The 23005-nt window shown below is 41.3% G+C and overlaps 2 protein-coding genes across 2 annotated transcripts; both read left to right on the top strand.

Annotated features, from left to right (window-relative positions):
- The first annotated feature begins 10774 nt into the window (after positions 1-10774).
- slc25a43 (solute carrier family 25 member 43) lies at positions 10775-16516 on the top strand. The gene is made up of 5 exons (XM_080901774.1): positions 10775-11235; positions 12831-13072; positions 13187-13359; positions 14636-14770; positions 15131-16516. Exons 1-5 carry the CDS (start codon positions 10964-10966, stop codon positions 15341-15343), a joined length of 1035 nt encoding a protein of 344 aa, XP_080757900.1. The 5' UTR covers positions 10775-10963; the 3' UTR covers positions 15344-16516.
- A 145-nt stretch (positions 16517-16661) lies between these two features.
- On the top strand, positions 16662-21000 carry slc25a5 (solute carrier family 25 member 5). Its single transcript, XM_080901775.1, has 4 exons — positions 16662-16839; positions 17574-18060; positions 18155-18295; positions 18406-21000. The coding sequence occupies exons 1-4, from the start codon at positions 16729-16731 to the stop codon at positions 18561-18563; spliced, it is 897 nt and encodes a 298-aa protein (XP_080757901.1). The 5' UTR covers positions 16662-16728; the 3' UTR covers positions 18564-21000.
- Positions 21001-23005: the final 2005 nt, after the last annotated feature.

The following is a 23005-nucleotide window of genomic DNA, read 5'->3' as shown; positions in this document are numbered from 1 at the left end:
AGCATGTAGCAGAAATGGATATTCATTTAGAAATATGCAATTCTGTACATATGGAAAGTGTGTTTAGTGTATATTATATCCATTTGTAAATGGCAGCAATAACTCTTGTGCAGTTTTTTGGCCTTTTTTATTTATACGCTATTTTTCTAATATATCTCTAGTTTACTCTTTCTTGCTGGCCCCTGTGCTGGTATAACATGTGAATTTCCCCAGTGTGGGATTAATAAAGTTTATTTCTATTATGAAACCAGGTTTGCAGGGGTTTGACAAAACCTGTTTTGCTCTTTTCCAGGTCCATATTTTTTATTCTTGGACCCCAGTAGAACCCCTTTGTTCATCCTGTGACTAAAAACACGATTTTAGCTCCTTTCCCTTTGGATCTTCATTGGATCCAGTGCAGTTTGCTTACCAGCCTGGCGTCTGGGGGAGGACGCCATCATCTACCTCCTGCACCGAGCTCTGACTCACCTGGAGAAGCCTGGAAGCACTGTGAGGATCATGTTCTTTGATTTCTCCAGTGCTTTCAACACCATCCAGCCACAACTTCTGAGGGACAAGCTGGAGCTACCAGGAGTGGACCACCACATGTCCCAGTGGATACTGGACTACCTCACAGGATGCCCACAGTATGTGAGGACACATGGCTGTGTCTCTGATATGCTGGTCTGCAGTACGGGGGCCCCACAGGGAACTGGCACCGTTCCTCTTCACCCTCTACACTGCAGACTCCAACTCCCCACGCTGCCACCTATAGACGTTCTCTGACGACTCTGCCATAGTCGGTCTAATCACAGGTGAGGACGACTCAAAGTACAGACAGTGGACTCTGGACTTTGTGGACTGGTGCTAGCAGAACTACCTGCTGACCAACGCCGGAAAAACCAAGGAGTTGGTGGTGGCCAGTGACAGACTGCTGTATCCTAGATGCATGAAGGAGCGTTTCTGCAGGTCCTTCCTCCCTGCAGCTGTCAGACTGTACAATCAAAACTGCTCCCAACAAACATGGATGTTTACATCAGCGCTGTAATTTGCACTAATCAACCGAACAACTACTAATGTTATAACTTGAACATTATTTTTCTCATTTAATAAATAGATAGATAGATAGATAGATAGATAGATAGATAGATAGATAGATAGATAGATTGATTGTAGCAGTGTGTGTACCCCACAATTCAGTAGCTTGTAGAGCCACCTTTAGTATAACTTGAAGTTATTTCAGGCAGGTAGAGGTCTGGACTTTGGCTGGGACATTGCAAGAGCCTTTCTGTTTAACCCATTCAAGCACTTTAAATCAAATCAAATCAAAATTTATTTATATAGCACATATTAAAAACAACAGCGTTGACCATAGTGCTTCACAGTCAATAAAACATGAGACAGTTAAAACAAACAATAGAAGAGGACAACAAACAATAGGTAACAACGCAACAAGCTAAAACAGCCAACTAGACAGAATCAAAAGCCAAAGTAAAAAATAAGTTTTAAGACGTAACTTAAAAGACTGGATAGACTCGGCAGTGCGAATATGAACGGGGAGGTTATTCCAGAGTCTGGGTGCCACGGATGCAAAGGCCCGGTCGCCTCTCGACTTCATTCGAGTCCTAGGTTGTGCTAGGAGCCTATGGTTGGATGATCTAAGTGCCTTGTTGGGATTGTATGAATGGAGTAAATCAGAAAGATAACTGGGCGCTAAATTATTCAAAATATTAAAAGTGAACAAAAGAATTTTAAAATCTATACGATATTTAACAGGGAGCCAATGTAATTTGGCTAAAATTGGAGTTATGTGTTCATGAATTCTCGTACCTGTTAAAAGACGCGCAGCTGCATTTTGAATTAACTGGAGCCGGCAAAGAGAGGAGTGTTGGAGGCCCGAGTAGAGGGAGTTACAGTAGTCCAATCTGGATGTAATAAATGCGTGGATAAGTTCTCAGTTAGAGTAGAAAAGTGCTATATAAGAACCAGTCCATTTACCAAATACTATTTTATCATTCTATTGTAGATTTGCTGCTTTGCTTGGAATTATTATCTTATTTCATGACACAGTTTTGGCCAAGCTTAAGTCGTCACATTTGACTTTAGAATACTTTGATATACAGAGGTGCAAAGGTCCTGTGGCTGCAAAACAAACTTAAATCATCAGTCCTCCACCACCGAGCTTGACAGCTGGTATGATGTATTTGTTTTTTACCAAATGTGTCCACTTTGGTCTGATCTGTCCAGAAGACATTACTAGAAGCACTTAATTCAGTAGTTACTTTGTTTCCTATGGAAGCAGTAAATGTCTCTTTACTCTACTGAATGAGCATTCAGCCAGAGGGGGAAGGAAGAACTCTATTTTAACAAAAACAGACCTCCACCAGGCTCAGGAAGGCGCAGCCATGGATAAGAGTTTAATCTGTGATACAGCAGATACATGATACACAGCCTGCATTAACTGTGCGATGTGGTGTAAGGTAACTAAGAACGTTTGCTCATGTACGATCCTTTAATTGTATATTTCAAACTGTCACTGTCTAAATGTGCATTTCTACGATGTTCTGGATGGAGAAATGGGAAGTGTGATACTTGCTACTTGAATCCCAAACTAGTGAGCTTGCAGCTCACTTGCAGAGCTCTCTAAAGGGTTCCTGCTCTGTATTTGAAAAGGCCGAATATTTGAATCACTTTATAGCAGCGCAATAAAACATTTCCCTTTGGGTTTTTTGTTTTTTTTTGCATGTCTAGACTTCAAATTTGCATCAAAGTCAGCATGAAGATTTTAGACAAAATATACTTTATACATAATTACTAGGCTATAGTGCATATGATTATCCACAGTGGCCGTTGTGATTATGATAGCTGATGCATGTTATGTGTTTTTCTAATTAACTGACACATATACAAATGCCAGGAAGTTAAAAAAAAAAATTCACAGCACAGTAACTCAGAACTAGCGAATGCTGGCATTTCCCTTAATAAATTACTTTCCAAACACCTTTGCAAAACTGTAGAAAAATACTAGCAGTTTTGGCACTGCACCAGTTAAAAGGGCTGTGACACATGGACAGTGTAAAGCACGATACCCCCTACAGAAAGGAAGGGAAGTCTCAGTGCCATAAAACCTCTCTGTGAAAGCCTGTTCACCCCAGGATTTATAGCTGTGTTAGGAAGCTTCAATTCAAAGTGACATTTGCTGATACAAGCTCACAGAATGAAGCTCTCCACGAGGCAATACAGATGTCACGTGGTCTGTATTTCATAAGAGAGCAGGGAAGTCGGGCCGCACATCTTTCATGATCTTTAGGGTTTCTTTGCTGACATTATTATTAAAATTAGAACATAAATAAATCAGTTGTAAAAGCACAATGGAGCACCTTTCATTTGATTTTGTGGAAAGATCTTTGCATAATTTAAAATGCTGTGATTGCTTACCCAACATTTTCACAACAACAGAAAAAAGAGCAAATATCTAACTAAAAGTCACTTTAAAGTAGTCCAAACAAATATTATGAGTGCTTGTATTTCATAACAGCACTTTTTGCTGTCAAATTTAAACAAATCATGCCAGAAACATTATTTACAGCAACCATATTGGTATGTGATACATGTGAAATGGGTCACAAAAACTATGAGGGCCTCCATGTGTTGGTGAAATAGATGAGAAAGAGTGACACCATGTGTTTAGGTTAGGTACTATAACTCAATTTATTTTTTTTTAAAAAGTACTAAATGCAAATATATATAAACCTACTAATAAAGCTAAACACATATACACATATTGGTAACAGAGTATCTGTGGTTTTGATATTTATTGATTAAACATGAAACAGGATATCTATCAGAAAATCTCATCTCAGTATGCAGAGCCTTTGTACAGATCTGGTTTCTGTCATTGACAAAAGGCATATGTCTTTCCTTGTCTTTCTTTTTTTGAATTTTGGCCCATGATGAGAAGGTTGGAAGTAAGTTGCAACGACAGATAAAAGACAAACAATGGCCAAACAATAAAATGTATCCCAAAGCCTCGCTCTCGCACACACAGAAAGGACCCACAGCTCTGTGTTTGACTTGTGGCGCCTACAAACAAGAAACAGGCTGTTTGTCTTCCCCGGGATCAGTAAACATCCTCAACACAAACAAGTTCTTCTGGAGTGAGAGAGGAGAAACTCACACCATCAGGGCAGCTGCACTCTCACTCCACCTCAGCCTTTGATGTCCTTCGGAGAGAGCTGATAATGAAGGCTCCTTACATCTTAATTCTTTTAATTGGAGTGTGGATGTAACAGGTTGCTGATACCAGATTCTTTGGCTTGATGAGGAGAAATTTTGTCCAGTTTCTTTCATAAAGAGTCACACCTCTCCTGATAGATCACAGTAAAAAAAAAAAGACATACGGGGCATGCCTTCAAGCACAGCTCACAAATATTCAGTTTGTTTTCTTTGCTTTCAAAATGACACTTCTCCTAAACAGCTGGGTGCTGTAGTTGTGACCAAACACGACTTCAGCTGCAGTAAAAAGTGTATTAGACTAGTGTTCTTTTCAGGTCTTACACAATGGCGCATGTAAGATTACATAAAATCCATTTTAAAAAAGCGCTGTAATGAGGTAAAAGGTCACTGTGATGTGTTTTTTTAATGATTTTTTGGTCCACTGGGGACCAAGGGCTCAGAGGCATCAATGACATAACAATGCATGTAAGACAACATCATTTAAAGCAACTTGATGAGAATGAAGAAAACTACTAGTTTCCTTCGTCTTTGTAGTGTAACGCTTCTCATTGGGCCTTACTTTGCAAATGAGCGAAGGGGCGTTTGTGTGTGTGGTCTTTTGTTTTTAGTTGTTGCTAAGGGGAAACCAAGGACACTGTAACACTGCAGCAGCTTGCCTACTCCTCCTCTGGCCACTCCAGGCAAAAGAAAGAAAATAAAAATAAAATAAACCTTCTGCAGCTCGCCCTGGGCAAGACAACGAGGCATTTGGTTCAGGCAGCAGCTTGCACTGTAGCCTCAGGTCCTGTCTGGCTTGCACATGATAGATTTTAATCAGTGACTTATGACCCAAACCAGACTACACTCACTGCATTCAAGCTTCAGTAATCTCACAGTCAGCTGTGGTTCGTTTTGGACAACACTGCTAAAGATTTGCTGAGTCATAGTTAATTTTTCTTTTTTTTTTTACACTGTTAACTGTTCACCTATTTTTTTTAATATTCTTATAAATGCACCATAGGGGGGCTTGGGGTCAAAACGCCATTTTCAGTATACTACTGTGTATATTGTTGTATTGACAAGTCCTTGAATCTTGAATTGAATGAATCTTGAATTTCTTGCTGTTATTTTCTTATAAAATTACATGTTATTTGTAAAAAGATATAAGCCAAAGAAAAGTGTTTGTGCGCGAGTCTAGGGTTCTCCTGTGTATGTGTGCTTAAGACCAGGATGATCTTCAAGGGCCTGCTTGTTTGTACCTGCTGTGTCATTCTGCTCGTCCTCTCAGCATGACACCCTGTAGCCTTGGATCAGCCCCTTTGACATCAAAAGACTTCTGTGATTCTTATCAGATAATATTCTTGTCCCTCTTCCCTCCCTCTTGAGTCTAGTCTCCTCACACTGTTGACCTGGATCACGCACACTGTTCGTTATGGCCCCTTGGTCTTTCCTCCTCTTATCACCGTGATGGCCAGGCCATGATAAGGCAGGTCCAGGCTCAGGACGCAGGGAGGAGGGAACTGAGCACTCTTTTAAGCAGTTGCACAACTTCAAGGCAGTAAAGCACTAATCTTAGCTGTGTGCATGAGGTACTGTTGTTTACACACTCACAAAAGTGACATATTTTCTTAAATGTATTCTGACTTGTGCAATGCAGCTTAAACTTTAGGTATTATTTTAATGTCAAGTTTATATTAATGTGATTTAGGAGTACACCTGACCTAGTCATACTTATCTTCTTAGTTCAGCTACATCTGACATGTGACAACAGCACATCTGTCTCAGTGGCACATGCATTTATGAGTATACCGGCTAGGGCAAACAGACAGAGGAGACTGGTGTCCAAAGTCACGACCCTGCCCTGACCTGAATGAAGGAAATGGTCACACTGCTTGAGACAAAGCAGGTTAAAGGAGAGTCTGAGGGGCTGGCTGGTCAGGCTCTAACAATGGGTCCGTGCTCTAAGACTGTGGGCCACACAAAGGCCACAGAAACCCCCTTTTTCTACTCCCACATTGCAAAAGAGATGGCATTTCACACCGGCCTGTGAACAGCCATTCAATCAAACTACTGTTTAACCCGACCCCTGGCCTTAACAGAAATTAAGATGGGTCTGGCGGGATGTATTTAGGTAACTGGCCACACTGAACTCACTTCACCTAGCCAGCATCAAGTGAACCAACTGAACCACGGCTTTTTTTCAGTTAATATTACAAGACTTTGAATGTCAAAATCTGAAAATGCATTCTACGTTGTAATCACTGCTAAAAAAAAAAAGTGGATATTCTTTAAAGCATGTAATCAATAGGTGTCTCAATAAATAGCACCCTGGGGAATAAGAAACATGACCAGACCCTTCGTCTGGGTCAACTACCCTCAAGCTGGGGCTGAAAGAGGCAACCACATGACCCTCTCTCTTCTCAATGGACTGCTCCTCCCTTCTACCTGTACGTGGCTCGGATCAAGGTGTGGGGGCTGAATATCAAACAGACTGAGGCCTTTGATGTGGATAGAAACACAAACACTGATTTGAGCAGAGTCGTAACAGCTTATTTGTTCCCTTTAGTCATTCATTGAGCTGCTTGTTGAATGTGCATGTCTTCAAAGGACCGCTGCATGCACCAGTGGTACAGTAGCTGAGGAGGACCTGAGAGATGGCTGTCCTGGAGAGGTTGTGGGAAGGCCATCTGGCTTCCTGTTCCTTAGATTTGATATTGATTTATTGACTGTACATGGAAAAGATAAGGGGGGGCAGCAGCTGCCAGAAGTTCTCCACTGCATCCTCACAAACAATGGACCTCCTGGTCATCTGCATCCTGACTAAATAGTTCATTCGTAGGTTTTTACAGGGAAAAACATGTGTTACAGAAGAAACAAGTGTAATATAAGGTTTGTCTTTTTAAAGTAACGAGAAATGTCAAAGGTCACTAACACAATTACACAAATTAACCCCTTTAAGGCCACAGATTTATCACTAATTACACAAATTAACCCCTTTAAGGCCACAGATTTATCACTAATTTTACACTTTATAGTGTATATAAACACATTTACTGCTCTGCAGAGCTGACATAATGGCAGTTTTAACGTGCGTTGCGATAAATACTGATCCCAATAATGAGGTGCAAAATTGCATTCACTATTCCTAACAACCCCTAACAACCTTTCACAGTTTACACAATCACAGAAACCATTAATTCAAATTTAAGCTCCCATGAATAACACGTCTCCCATTCCTGTTAAGTGAGCCAGGAGCAGTTTGGCCTGATCCCTGTTGTTAGAGGTGTTAAAGCAGTGCCACAGTAAATTGTACTCAAGCCTCATCACCAGTGCAACACCCCCACCCCCCCTTTAAAGAAAGACACACTCACAGAGAGAGAGACTCTAGTGTCAGCCACCCAAGCCTGTTCCTCTTGCCCACCCCCGAGCCTTTCTTCCCTTCCCCTGCCCACACAAGCCTGTGATGTGACTGTCTGAGATAATGAGGTGAGAATTTTACTGCAGAGCTCTGTGAGCCTGGCACCAATCTGTGAGGAGGAGAGCCACCGGGCTCTGGTCTGCAGGCTCTCTGGTATGGAGCGCCCTCTGTTGATTGCTGTGAGCTCACAACCACTGCTCTCGCGGGTCTGCAATGCACTTCAAAGTGGGAGATCAAGGGTCGACTTGCGCATGACATCCAGAGAATGACAATGCCTCAGCCAGCCTGCACCTACTGCAAGATACCAGTCCCCCAAACACAAAGGGACGCAGGCAGCGCCCGCAATACTTTTCTTCATGGAGGAAGCACATATTCACGACAGTGATATACATACAGGAAGAAGGTAGTGCTCTATCTGCATTCTACACAAATACTGTTGGGCAGAGGCAGTGTGGGAAAGGACGGCAAAGGAGACATACTGGCAACAGATTCTTTGAGGCGCTCTGTTTGACTGCTGAAGCATTAATTGATAAGATACAGCAAGAGCCATCATCACACTGCTTATCTTTACAGAAAGATACCTCATTATCTTGTGTATTTCAAGACAAACATGTATAACAGCGTGATCAAAGCGTTTTCAAAGTGGCCTCTTTCAGCTACTTTAATATTCTATAGTTGAAGCACAGATGTGAATAACAGTCACTCCAGCTTCTCTTTAATAAATAAAAGCGGAGCAGTTGCATGAATAGCAAATACGAACTTGCAGGTTTAGTTAGATCCTGTTCATAATCATTGCTGCAACTGCACCCTGATTGTTTCGTGCAGCAGTGAAAGCTGCTTTCCCGTTCACACACACGCACACACACACACCCTTTTCCACCCCAGCAGGCAGCTAGAGGTGAGCCTCTTGTGATCAGGCTGTCGTTTCCTCCGGTTGGCTCTGTTATTCCAGAAAGCCTTTGTAAAGGAGCCAAGTGGCCCAGGCACAGACAGAAGGTGGGCTCCTCGCATGCATCTGAGGATGTCAGGCAGGGGAGGGAGGGAGGGAGGTGCTCCTGGCAGGCAGAGACAAGAAGAAAACAAACATGGAGCTGAAACAAGACAGCAGCATTAAATCCCTGCTGATTTATACAGTAAATCAGACCAGATTTACATTGTTGTTATAATAAAGAAAACACATCAAGGATTTACCTGATTGACACGTGTTAACAGATCCAAAAAAAGGGTTGAGATTAAGTGTATGCTCACTTTAAACAAACCATGTGTTGCGCAATTCTGGTCAACACGTGTTTGGAGAAGAGTACAACTCAAAAGAGGATCCTGAAATTAAATGAATAAGAAAATTGGAAGTCTTTAACTGTCTGAAGTCTCTCAAATCAAGCATTCCCTTTTAAAACTCAAAATCAACCTTAAGCTGAGTAGGAAACTCAAAAAACTGACAGAAAAGACAAGGGTTGGCGTTCTGCTGCTGACAAGTGTTTGTGCTTTACAACGTGTTTTATTGTGTGGTCTATGAGCAGGACTGCCATGTAGTAGCCATGTGACTTTTCAGAGCCATGTGACTTTAATTTTTTGTAAAAAAGCAACTATGAAAGGCTGTGGGTGTGGAGCCTGAAGCGGAGGAAGCTGTCCAAGCTACAGACAATACTGGAAAATCCTGCACACAAAGCATGACATGCTGGATAATTACAGGAGCAGATTTATCAAAAGAACCGTTCCACCTCAGAAGATCACAGGAAATCATTCCATCAATCTTTACAACTCCTCCCTATGATTGTTATTGGGAATACAGACCTACCCCTGGATTATTTCCACTTCTCATTATCATGTATGTGATTGTTTAGGTTTGTTCAACTTTGGAGTATTTATTTTAACACACAACAGTTCTTATTTTTCTACCTTTCATGTTTAAATTTAAAGTGAAAACATTATAACAAGGCAGTTTCTCCCCCATGATTAATAAATTATTCGGATTCAAAGCATGAAAGCCTTAAAATAAAAGCCTACATGGCTAAGGTTGCGTAATAGCATTACTGCTGACTGACCCAGTGTTATAATTTTTTTCATTAAGCACAGGTTGAGTTTTAATTTTTTGTTAAACATAAGATTTTATTTTCTAATGTTGAACTTTTTAAGTCAGATTTGTTTGGGGGTTTTTTTTATGTTTTTCAGATGATGCAATAAAAAGTCTACGAAAAAGTCTTGATTAATGTGTGTATACACTAATACAGCAGTAATTACACTAATTTACAGAACAGACTTCCTGAAGGTCTTTTAATGTTTTTCTTCGGATAATGGATGCTTTTTAAATTATTTCCTTAGGAAAGATGCATCTGGCTTTTCAGTTGATCAATTAGTCATCTGACGCTTCATCAGAAGTGGTCTCGGTGGAAGGGCGGCTCTCAGAAAACCATTCTTAAGGAAGGGAAACTGGGAGCAAAGGCTGATGTAAGCCAAAGTATCCAAGAACTGGACTGAAAATCAATGACAACAGGTCTTATGGCATGACAAGTGCAAATTTGAAAGTTTTTGTTCATCATTGTCAGCATGTATGGAGAAGGTCAGGAGAGAGGTCCAACAGTGAGTGTTTACAGCCATCTCCTAAACACAGTGGACACTCTGTTATGGTTTTGGGCTCCATTTAAGTTGGTGGTGTTGGGCATTTTGTCAAAACTGATGTAAATATGATCACAGAAAAGCACCATCGGAGTTTGAGTCACCATGCAATATCATCTAGAAAGCATCTGATTGGAAACCGCTTAATTTTTCAGCATGAATATGATCCCAAACACACAGCCAACTCAGTAAAAGCATACCTGGGTAGAAAAACAGAAGGGAACATTATCAGTCATGAATTGGCCTCACCAGAATGTGGACCTCAACATTATTAGAGCAGAGTGGGATCATCTTGACAGAGAACAGAACAAAAGGCAGCAAACATCCAAAGAAGAACTTTGAATGTCCTTCAAGAAGACAAAGAAAGTTCAAGATGTGTTGAAGAACAAAGGTGCTTGTACCAAATAATGATTTTGAAGAACTTTTATGCTTTTGCATCTTTTATGCTTCTGATAATCAGCAGGCATGACTCACATTTGTAGGGACTTTAATTTGCGGCATTGCATCGTCTGTACGTAATAATTGATCCGAGGTCAAAGCGCGCCCTCTGCTGTTCAATGCTCACCCACGGCAACGACCAAAGTGACGTGACTGTCACATTACACCGCCGGTCGGGATGGGCAACGGACACCTCCTTGCCATCTATATTTAGATGTTTAACCTGTATAAGCAAATCCTAGAAAACTGCAACCATCGGGGGAGCCAGGCGGTTTGGAGCATTAAGGCCAGGCAGCAATGGCCACAGTGAAAAAGGACGACAGGCTGACGAGGTCTCAGAGCTTCGTGTGCGTCGGTTTCGCCGGGTTTTTTAGCAAAACTGTCACGTCACCTTTAGAGGTGGTCAAAATTAAAAGTCAGGTGGGCACCTTTCACTCCAAGAGGGGTTTCTGGCAAAGTTTTCTCATCATCTACCAGAATGAGGGGCTTAGGGGATTTTGGAAAGGAAATCTCGCCTCTTGCCTCCGGTTGTTTCCCTACAACGCAGTTCACCTCGCAACATACAGAAAGTGAGTAAAGTTACTTATACTTATGGTTTGTCTCACGCTGTGTGGACTGCAAAGCATTTTATGTGATCGTTCGACCCAAATTTATCCTAAATAGTTTGTTATTCGACTTGGGTCACGTGACGTCGACTTTGCGTTTGTGTTTTGAGGTGTAAAACGGAATGAAACACGCTGAAATTACAGAAAAAATAATATTCAAGTTAATTCTTTATGTATCAGGACCTAAAATAATAAAAAAAAAAATAGTTGACGTAAATGGTCTGTTTTTTTTTTTTATCCCTGAAGTTAAAGATGCACTTCCTGTTTCTCTATGTGAGTCGCACGCTCCATTTTAAGCCAATCAGAAGGCTGGATTTTCTCAGCCGAGTTTTAAAGTCGAGGGTTGTCTCTTCCCCGGGTTTTGTCTCGCAGGTAGTGTGCCGTTATTAACCATCGTATTCCTGAGGTGCAACATGTTATATATTCCCGAAACTGGTAGAAAATGGTAGAACTAACGTTTATTTTCTCATAATTTCGGCTTACTATCGAAATTGCGTTTATTACTGAGTAGATCGAAATGTCCAATTTTGACTTATGGATGGCAATGGAAGACACTGGCGTCACTTCAAATTCAGTCAAACCTTTAAGCCGTCCCATTTTTTTTTTCAGTAGACTCAAGAATCCTTCAAATTTATTAGGTTAAACTGTTGAAATAGTTGTTTTTGCTTGACAAATTGCTCAAATTATTAATAAAACCACATCCACAATATTTGAGATTTGGGGTTTCGTTCTTTGAAGATGTCCCAAATTTCCCAGCCCCGCTTTGTTAGGGTTTGTTATATGTTGCAGCTCTGATACGTAGAAATATAAGCAGTTGGATGAACTTTGGTTTGGGTCTGCGAGTCCTGTGGTTTTACAAAAAATCCCAGTCAGAGGAAATAATGCCTATGAGGCAAAAATGAGGGCATGTATACCGATTCACTGCTGGGTAACTTCAGGACAAAACACAGGCAGTAAGCAGCCGGCAAGACAACAGTAATCCCGCAAAGAATAGCAAATCTACTGCCTACTATCTGTATTAGTCATTATGTTTCCCGATGAGGTGTTTTTGTTTCGTTTTGTTTCTTATACGCGTGTGCGCACATAAATAATACGCCCTGAGTGGCCAACCTGGTGTCCTATGCTGTACACACAGTTCCAGGAAAAGAAGGCCTTTTCCTATATGTCTGTGACACTCACAAATACACACACGTGGATTCAGTTATTCACGTGCTTCTGTGTTGGAGGCTTCCAAGAAGTGCTCTGAAATAAAAATAGGTGCAGTAGATGTCCGAAAAAATATTTCAAAGCAGCAGAGCTTGTCTGACTGCTCTGAATACACTTAATGTCATTTGCATGTGTATTTTAAATACTAACACGATGCATAAACAAACAGGGTGGCCTTCGATGTTGTGAACAACCACTTGGATCTTGTCTTTTTATATATAGCTATCTATTTATACATGTGTATCTATATATCCATGTGTATGTATTGTGTTGGACTGTCTACAAGACAAACTGTCTTACAGGGACATCTGAGTTTTATTTCTCATAGATTTATTTCTTTCCTCTGTGTGCAGGATAGTCCACCTTCACATGGATGAACTGGGCTTCATCTCTCAGTGGAGAGCCATATTTGCTGGTGGACTGGCCGGTGTTGTTGCTGCTCTGGCCACGTACCCGCTGGAGGTGGCAGAAACCAGGCTGATCATTCAAAACTGCAGGCAGCCCACATACATCGGCGTGGCTCACTCCTTGTCAAAGATCTACAAGAACGAGGGGCTGCTCGCCCTCTACAGGGGATTTTCCCTCACTGTCTTGGGTTCGTATACACGTTGCTACAAACTAATTCGTTTTTAGTGGATCGTGTAAGATTTTGCATATGAATCTCATGTCACGAAACTCCACCTTTACCTTTAGTTTCATGTCCTTACAGGTGCAGTTCCCTTTTCTGTCGGATGTTATGCAGTTTACATGAACTTGGACAAGCTGTGGCAGGAGCCTCCTGTTCGCTTCACTCCCCTGCAGAACTTAATAAACGGCTGTTTGGCAGCAGGAGTGGCTCAAACCCTCTCGTACCCTTTTGAAACTGTAAAGCGGAAAATGCAAGTAAGTTTACAGAACACCTTTTCTGCTTGTGGGGTATGTTTGGAGAACTGAAACAGGACTATTTTTTGTTTTTTCAAGCTGGAAGTAATTAAAATAGAAACATAAAGATAGATACACCATAGATATTTTTTTAAAGGTGTTAAATGGAAGTGTTACAGCTGCATACCGATGCTGGAAATACTGTGTTGGTCTTTTTAATTAAGTTCATATTTCTTCTACAGATCTCTCAGCTGCTGACTGAGTAATTGGGAAATGATTGTAAACACAACACATTTACAGTGTAGATGCGCCTACATGCTGGCTGTAGTACCATATTTAGTCCATAAGAGGGCAGTAGATGTTTACCTAAGTACGGGCTGACCTTACTCAGCCACTCAATGATTTTGAGTATATAAAGTTAACATCAGAATTACTTCAGTGGTGATTTACCTAAATATAAAGAGAAGAGATATTTACTGCATGTGTTTTAAAATGTTATAATCACAGGAGTCGTTGGTCTCCACCATGTTGCTTTTAAATAAGGGTGTCTATACGCTGCAAAGGACTCATTGGGAACAATGGTGTGGCAAAGGACAGGATTCTACATCCGGTTTTATCTGCCTATTATTAGATGGGTTCAGCAGAACAAGGTTCAACAGCAGCTGGGAATGTGAATGTGTCCCAGCTCTGCAGAAGCTATAGATATGTTCTCTAAAGATAGCCAGCAACTATCAGACAGCCGGCGTGTGTTTCCAGTCTGCTGAAGCATCGCACCGACGTCACTTACTTTAAAGAACAGTCCTGCGTAAAGGCTTCATTTAGCTATTCAGCTGTAGTGTCTGTCATTAAAAAGCTCAGAGTTAAACATTAATTCGGGACAGAGCACAGAGAATGGGGGGGAAACAGCGGATGATGTTTGCTGAGGCTTGGGGTAATGATTTAAGACGTGTATAGTTTAACTTGCTGGCTAGCTTGGCTAGCTTTAAGTGTCCTCTACAGATGAAGCTGTTTGAATAGTCCTATTGGTCTCGTGCTTTATCCATGAAACACAATAATCTAATTCTGATAGTTGCTCTCTGAATCTTTGGCACTACTTTGGTGGCCCCTCCAACAATATGAAGATATTTTATATTTACCTGTGACTGTCCTTTTGCATTTACTGATAAATGACAGCTGAATAAAATCAAACACATAGTGTCACAATATTATGTCCTCTGACCTTCCCGGTTCTGAGTTAATAAGCACCTTCAAACTCTGATTCACCATTTCCTATTTTGGCTTTCATTCTTTTTAACAGGCACAAAGCGCCCGTCTTCCCCATTTTGGAGGAGTCGACGTCCATTTCACTGGAATGATCGACTGTTTCATACAGGTGATTAAACACAACGGCGTCCTTTCACTGTGGAACGGCCTTACTGCCAACACAATAAAGGTATGATTCACTTATACATTGGTAGCAATTTCTTGTTATATGGCCAAAGTACGGGTCTGTTTGATCTTCTGTTATATAAATAAGAGCATTTACGTGTTTTACGCAGGAACAAGGGGCGGGGCATGGAAAGCAATGTTTAGTGTGCGTAGTTCACAGCAGGAATTTCACTACCAAGGTGGAACAGCATGCTCCGCTCTTAAAGCTACAGATCCCTTCATAGCCCAAAACTGTTTTTACTTGTGACCGTTTTAATGAAAATAAAGTGCATACCGAGTACAAGTTCTCTGTCGATCTGTGATCAAAATAATAAAGTGTTGGCGTGACTTTAAAATGCAGTTGTCTTTTGTTACTCCCCTACAGATTGTTCCCTACTTTGGCCTTCTTTTCACCTGCTTTGAGATGTGCAAGCAGGTCTGCCTTTACCGCAACGGTTACATTATCTCCCCCTTGAGCTACAAGCTCACACCGGGGGTCGACCAGAGCCTCGGGCCGAACGAGCTGGAAGAGGTCAAGCGCCACTTGAAAAACAGGAACTTTGGCTCAGGGGATTCGTCTTTGAGAAATCGATGGTGATGCTTTACGTGAAAGATGCCTGGTTTATTAAAATAAACGAGAGAGAGGGAGCGAGAGACTGAAAAATGACACAACAGCAAATCCAAGGGCATCCAGGAGCCTACCTCTCTCAGACTTTTACATTTTATTTAAAAGTATTTTAAAAAGTTGTTTACCCATCCATGATTTACGATGGCTTTTTACCTGACATGTGCCTTTTAGGATAAATATTTATTTTGGGAGCTCTTTGCTGCATTAGAATCAGTGCCATAGTCTGCTCACATAAAATAGTTTTTAAAAAAATGCTCATGGATTTTGTGAACTCTGACCATCATGAGCGCCATGTGACAGGTTATAATTTTAATGTATGAATGAAGGCAAAATTTTTAATGAGTTTTAAGTTAAAGTATGTCATTATTGATGATGTATTCCGCTAACATGGCAAGAAAGAAAAGTGTTTGTGAGGTTTAAATGATTTGTTTTTCATTCTGAAGGTAAAAACATTGATTTAACCTCCTGTTTGCTGAAACCCACATTCCTCTACGGTGACTTTGCCCTTAAGTTGTCTGTCAGCAGTCTAACCCGTTTTCAATTGTTTAAAGTTACTACGGACATGCACCTTATTTAAGGTGCTTGTACTTTACAAGTATTTCCATTTTCTGCTAGTTTAAACTTGACATTGACCTCTACTGTTTTGTTTACTCCAACAAGCTACTTTTCAGATTCTGTAATATGTGACGGATTATTATATGAAAAGATATTAACAAGAATTTTTTTTATAGCTGAATACGTTTACTGGTTTGTTTCTGCATTTTCGGTCAACTCTTCAACCTCCTCTCTTGCTTGTAGTGGTAATTTGCTTTAGGCCAATTTGTTATTTGGTTTAAAGGTCTGTGTGCTCAGGTTGAGAGTGAAATCAGTCAGGTGACTGTATCACGTCAGCTCACGTGGGCAACTCAGTGGCAGCCAAAGGACGTTAACAGCTGGGATGACCTTTACCATAACTGTGAGGCCTCATCTGCCCCAGAATGACATTTGACACGACCTTCAGGTTAATCTGAATAAGAATGGTAATAATATAACGCCGTGACGGCGCCTCTCACTTCTGTTCAGATGCGACTTTGCAAGTTTTGAAAAGTCGCAAAAGTAATTCATAAACTTTCCCTCATGCGGGACTGATCGCGTGCCTCGATTTATCTGAGTGACAAGGGAAAGCTCCAAATCTGAATCGAAGGTCATCGCCTGGCCCCGCCCACTACTCCCAGAGCCGGCCAATCGCAGAAAAGAATCGAAGTTCACGTTTTTTCTCGCGCACAGCCTCCTTAAATCCCCTCACTTCTAGATAGGATTCGGCCATTTCAACCCCACCAACAGAGTAGCTGGACGGCGGCTGATAGCAACTGAAGATGAGTGAACAAGCTATTTCCTTTGCCAAGGACTTCTTGGCTGGTGGTATCGCCGCTGCCATCTCTAAAACAGCTGTAGCTCCCATCGAGAGAGTGAAGCTTCTGCTCCAGGTGAGTGTGAACTGCTTATATATCCCTGTGCAAACACCTGAAAACCTAATGACACTGTAATTATTGACATCAGTCACATACGTGTGTTGACTACTGCTGTTGCTCATTTGCAGCTTTTCTTCTTATTTCTTATGTTTGGAGGGGAAATTATTAAGATGCTTATGCATGTGGCAAATGGTTTAAAATCTAATAGTAATGGAAATCTGCTGCATCGTCAGGAGTAGAAACTGGGCTAAAAATAGTAAATCGAAGCGGCTCTGTCAGAGATTGGTGCAGGCACAGATGAGGAGCGAGCATAATCGAGGCGCACCACACTTGTTATGTAATAGACCGGCCTGAATGCTCGCATGAAAAGCGGCATTGTGACAGGAGAATGTGACCGTCTGTTGCCACTGTGGTGTTTAAAGTTATTCTCGTGTCAAGACAGGTCATTAGTTTGTCTTGACATCAAACAGCCAAGGTCACAGCAAGGTTTGCGCCATGGCGCTTCACTGCTGCATTGGGCCCGGCCTCAGCAGTGGCAGTGGCAGGGGGCGGGGCCGTGAACTGTTGAATGAAAGGGCTGTCCACCTGCACATGAAAGCAAATGTGTGCGACTCAGTAGAATAACGGGAATCTCCCAGCTTGGACAACTCAGAAGGTGACCAGGTGAAAGCTTGAAGAGGAAACGGGATATGACGAGCTTCACTTGTTGCTGCCTCTAATGCACTGCGGTGTCTCTGCTTTGTTTACAGGTGCAACATGCCAGCAAACAGATTGCGGTCGACAAGCAGTACAAGGGCATCATCGACTGTGTCGTTCGTATCCCCAAAGAGCAGGGCTTCCTCTCTTTCTGGAGAGGAAATCTGGCCAATGTCATCCGATACTTCCCCACTCAGGCCCTAAACTTTGCTTTCAAGGACAAGTACAAGAAGATTTTCCTCGACGGCGTGGACAAGAGGAAACAGTTCTGGAGATACTTTGCGGGTAACCTGGCATCTGGCGGTGCCGCCGGAGCTACCTCCCTCTGTTTCGTCTACCCCCTCGACTTCGCCAGAACACGTCTCGCCGCTGATGTCGGCAAAGGGGGCCACGAGCGTGAGTTCAAAGGTCTGGGAGACTGCTTGGTGAAGATCTTCAGGTCCGATGGCCTTAGGGGTCTGTACCAGGGCTTCAACGTTTCAGTACAGGGCATTATCATCTATAGAGCTGCTTACTTTGGCATCTATGACACAGCAAAGGGTGAGTGTTTGCTGAGAGACATTACAAAGCTTTATGTCTTTTTACATAGCAGTTTTTAGCCTTGTAATCTCACCGGCTAATGTTTCTCTTACAGGCATGCTTCCTGACCCTAAGAATACGCACATTATAGTGAGCTGGATGATTGCTCAGAGTGTGACTGCCGTAGCTGGTCTTACGTCCTACCCCTTCGATACTGTCCGTCGTCGTATGATGATGCAGTCTGGACGCAAAGGAGGTAATAAAACTCCAACAAAATCAAAGTATAACTTCCTCTTCTTTTTTTCCCCCACTGTTCTATTTAAATGAGGTTGTAACATCTGTGTGATTCTGTCTCTTCCCCTTCAGCTGACATCATGTACACGGGCACCATTGATTGCTGGAAGAAGATTGCACGCGATGAGGGCAGCAAGGCCTTCTTCAAGGGAGCCTGGTCTAACGTGCTGAGAGGCATGGGTGGCGCCTTTGTGCTCGTCTTGTATGATGAGCTTAAGAAAGTCATCTAAGATGTTTTTGTATGTTCACTGTTCATGTTGTGAAGTTTAACTGTAACATATCTTGTACATTTGGAAGGACTTAAATGCCGAGCTATATTTATAGGGACCAACTAGTATTTTCTACTAGTTGTACTGGGGGAATATGTTATGCACTCTTCTCTTGGCCCATTCATTTTCTTTTTTGTTTTGCCCCTTACCAGAATGTCATTCCCTGAACACAGGAACCTTGCCAGTAAGCGAGAAATAAAGGCAACCTACAGAGTGAATCTCTGGCCTGGTTTTGAGGTGTAATGCCATGTATAAAGTGTACGCGACAGAGTGTGACTGAGATCCCCGGCTGCGCGTCTCCTCAGTCACGCCTCCTGAGGAAGATATTTGGCTGCCTCTTGTGAGAAATGTAATCTTAGACTTGCAGGTTGCAGTTGGGGGGGCGCCAAAATCAGCTGCGAACGTTGACCCGCAGATGATATTTTAACCGAGACATGCTCACAGCGAAATGATTCACAGAAAGTCATTAGCTTTAGCAGTCTCCTGTGCATTTACAGAATTATAAAATAGTTTCGAAGAACATTTGCACAGGTGACTTCCTCTAGGATTACCTGTTGTAAGGTGGATTATTCCAACCTTCTAAATATACTTTTATCTCCTGCCAAGCCTCTTCTGACTCCCAACTGGTGTGACTGACGACTACGACCTTGAGCCATTTGTCCAGTTACCAGTTTGACACACAAGTTATTTACTGTCACGCTGAAGGGATCTCGGGATGAAATGAAAGTGTATTGGAGGAGATTTCTGCATTCTGGCTGGTTATTAAAACACATAAATGACAATGTAGAGGGTTTCTACTGGGGTGCACTGCTTGTGTCCACGTGTATTTAAAGGGGGTGTCATAAATTCCTGCTGATACATGATCCTGGCATGCGTAAAGAGGCACATGATTGTCGCTTGTGTAGGACAGGACATAGTGTTCTTACTGGTCCAGCTAATCGAGGGTGGGCAGGCCGTTCTATAAAAGTCAGCTGCAGACTTTGTGCTCTTTGGTTTAACTCAACTTTGGTTCGGTTCTGTCTGTTTAATTAAATTCAAACCTAGCTTAATGTTTGAAAGTCAAGAGAAGTGTATATTTAAACAGTTTGATCTAACAGTGGCATCCTGACACATGCTGGGTATGAGACCATGGGGACACTTGGCCACTTTAATCTGCTCTCTTTATTCAGACATGATAGAACTGCTGCCCCCTCTGAACATCATCTCTGCATTTATGCATTTTTTTTTAAAGTTTCATTTTAGAGGAAATTTGACAAATGTTACTAGTAAAAGAAACTGAGGGGAAAAAAAAATCTTTGTAACCCAGGTTCTGGATCAGTGCAGCGTATTCAAAATCTCTAGCCGCTGTGGACTGTTAGCGCCCCAGAAATCCTCCATGAGTCTTAAGTCACTGCTTTAATTACTCTTACCATGGGTGAATGAGAATATTAAGGTCTTTGACTCACTGTGCAGCTCTTAAAGTTCATCAGAAGTTTAATTCTGTCACTGGCAATGTGCCTTTAGTGTTTTCCACTCTTTGATCCAGTGATATGTCCTCAAACTTAATCACTTACTTCCAAGATGACAAACAGAATTAATCAAATTAATCTTGATGAGACACAATGACTACGACTTAGACGCTTAACCCAAATTGATCCTGAGTGGAGGACACAGTGCTGCTAAAAAGAGGCTAACAGATTACATGATTTACTCAGCTGGACTAATCTTGCTTTCAGTGATTCACAACGACTTGGACCCGACCTCTTACCCACAGAAATTAGTTTTAATGCTGTTTTCTCCAGTCTGGTCTGAAAGGCCCTTCTCAGCAGGTAGCCCATAGTTAATCCTTCATTCAGTAGGCCTCACGTTACAGCTGTCCCATTACAGCTTTAACAGGGATCACAACCTTTTACTCACTGTCTGCGTGGCTTAAGATATGCCACAGCTCCTTGAAGTAACACGAGTCCTTTACTCAATTCCTCAGTCATAAAAATAGATGAATTTTGCTGGTGGACTGTATTACTATTTCTCAATATTATTTCATAGTGGCTCCAGTAACCACTTGAGTAGCGGTTTATACATTTGCCTAAGAAAGATTTAGTCCTGGGAGTAAACACAAAGGACATCCACAGTAAAATCTCTGCCAAATCAAACACGCAGAGCTGCCCACTGTGGCAACCCCTCATGAGTAAGGGAGCAGCCGAAAGCAGCTTCTTCTCATTATTTTTAGTACCTTTATTACAAACAGAAACACACGCTGCTCCCGGACATTTGCAGTTTTTATGATGGAGAGTAGGCGATAGCTTCTTAAGTAAAGGTTGCACTGCCACAGGGGAAAAAACACTAATGACATGTAAAGCCACATAAAAAAAAAAACATTACCTGAAGCATAACATGACCAAATATAAACATAAACTCACCCCGTGAGTGTTATCTCTCTGTTTTACTACTAAAACTGAGGCTTTAATGTCTCATTACTAGTGTTTTACTGTTATTATGTTATTATGAAAAAATGTGGTGTCGTTAAAAAAAAGTAATATTTACACAAAATGAGTACAATGCTGTGCTTATGTAAAAGTACATAGTTACATTCCCGTACTACGCTATGCAGGTCTACGGATCACTGAAGATACCCTTTACTACCCTTTACTCTGGGCGATGAGAAACTTCTGTCAGCCGGGCTGTTGCGTAATTTCGGCTGTTAGACCGAGTTACGTCACGGGGTCATGACCTCAGAGCTTTCCACTCATGGCAGTCTCTTCTACCGTATCTATCACATGATCCCAGTAAAAACAAAGACTCGCATATGATATTTGCTCTAATATATATTAATACAACAACGATTCTGGTACATTTAAATGTTACTATGTTAAGATCATTATGCGGGTGCTTTTTGCGTGCTAAATGTGTAAATAAGCTAACTATTACAAAACGTGCTGGAAACCTTTTATTTTGAAGGTTTCCAGCACGTTTTGTAATTGTTAGCTTATTTATACAATTTAAGTCCTGCCAGACATCAGACATGGATTTTTAAGATTTTATTTTTATTGACGACAAAAAATAAATAAATAAATAAATAAAAAAGAAATAAATTGAAGAGCAGTGATTGCGCCACCTTGTGGTCTTTAGAAGAAACATCACAACACAGCTTTGCTAAAAGCTCTAACGTTATATTTAATGGAAAATGAAGCAGCCAGAGTCTTTCATGTTTTGTTTTTTAATAACGATAATACTCTATTTAATGTAAGCTTTCATGAACACACACACCTGTTGCTATCTTCTTTCTCTCCCATTCACTCTTTGTCTGTTTAATGAGCTCCACATCCTTTTCTTCCTTTCACTGGCCCTTGCCAGTATCACAGTCTGAAATAATGAAGCAGTGCTCAGAGAATTTTTCTTGGGATGTGAGCAGGAGGAAAAGAAGCAGAAGGAATAGACTTGTTTTCCTTGTCCAAATAAATAAATAATAAGTTAAAAATAAGGTTGAACCTGAATGTTTAATTTGGAACAAATACATCATATAACAATATACTATTCAGAACTTGTCACTGTGTATTTTGCAATGTGAAGTTGGTTTTATTAGTGTGTGTTCAAATATGGAACTTTGCAGAAGTGCTGGACTTTTTCTTTTAAGTGGCCAATATTCAGATATTTTTAATGCATCTGAATACACGATCTTTGTTTATGTTGTCCTGAATGACAGATTCTTAATCATGTCGATTGTATGAAAGACCAGTGAAAATTTCAAGCTTTTATCTTTAACAGTTCTTTAGATCTTAAAACATTCAGTGTTCAAACATTGGCTCAGCTTTCGATGTTTGAAAAAATATTTAAGTATTTGCTTTATGAAGCTAAAATTTTCCAGCTCTCATTATATATGTTCAAACACTGGACCATAACATGTTCATGCAACTCAGAGATCCTAGAGCAGAAAATGTTGTCAGAGTTTGCTGATTTGAGATGGAATGGTCCACATGATTAATTTGATAAAAGTGGAAATTTGGAGGACTTTAACCTTTAATGAAACATTTCTGTGTTGTTAGAATAATACTTTTTAGGCATCTGAATATTATTTACATTTACTGAAGTACAAGTTCACAGTACTTTATCTGAGTACTTCAGGTACTGTGTGATTTGCAGCTTAAGATCCACCAGCAAAACTTCTTCTTTCGGGTGCTCCTTCTAGGGGTCACCACAGTGGATCATTTGCCTCCGCCTCACCCTGTCCCTAACACCCTCTTCTATCACACCAACCCTCCGCATGCTCTCCTTTTACAAACCTTCTCTGAGACCCCTCTATTTTCCTCCTGCCTGGAAGCTCCATCTTCAGCACCCTTTTCATCAGTGCCACCTTCTTTAAACCATACATCATACTAGGTCTCACTACTATCTTCTAAATCTTCCCTTTCACTCCTGCTGCTGTC

The sequence above is a fragment of the Rhamphochromis sp. 'chilingali' genome, assembly GCF_963969265.1.
Source record: "Rhamphochromis sp. 'chilingali' genome assembly, chromosome: 13".
Taxonomy (NCBI): Eukaryota; Metazoa; Chordata; class Actinopteri; order Cichliformes; family Cichlidae; genus Rhamphochromis; species Rhamphochromis sp. 'chilingali'.
Note: the sequence above shows the minus strand (reverse complement) of the source record. Positions and strands in the feature narration are given on the sequence as shown.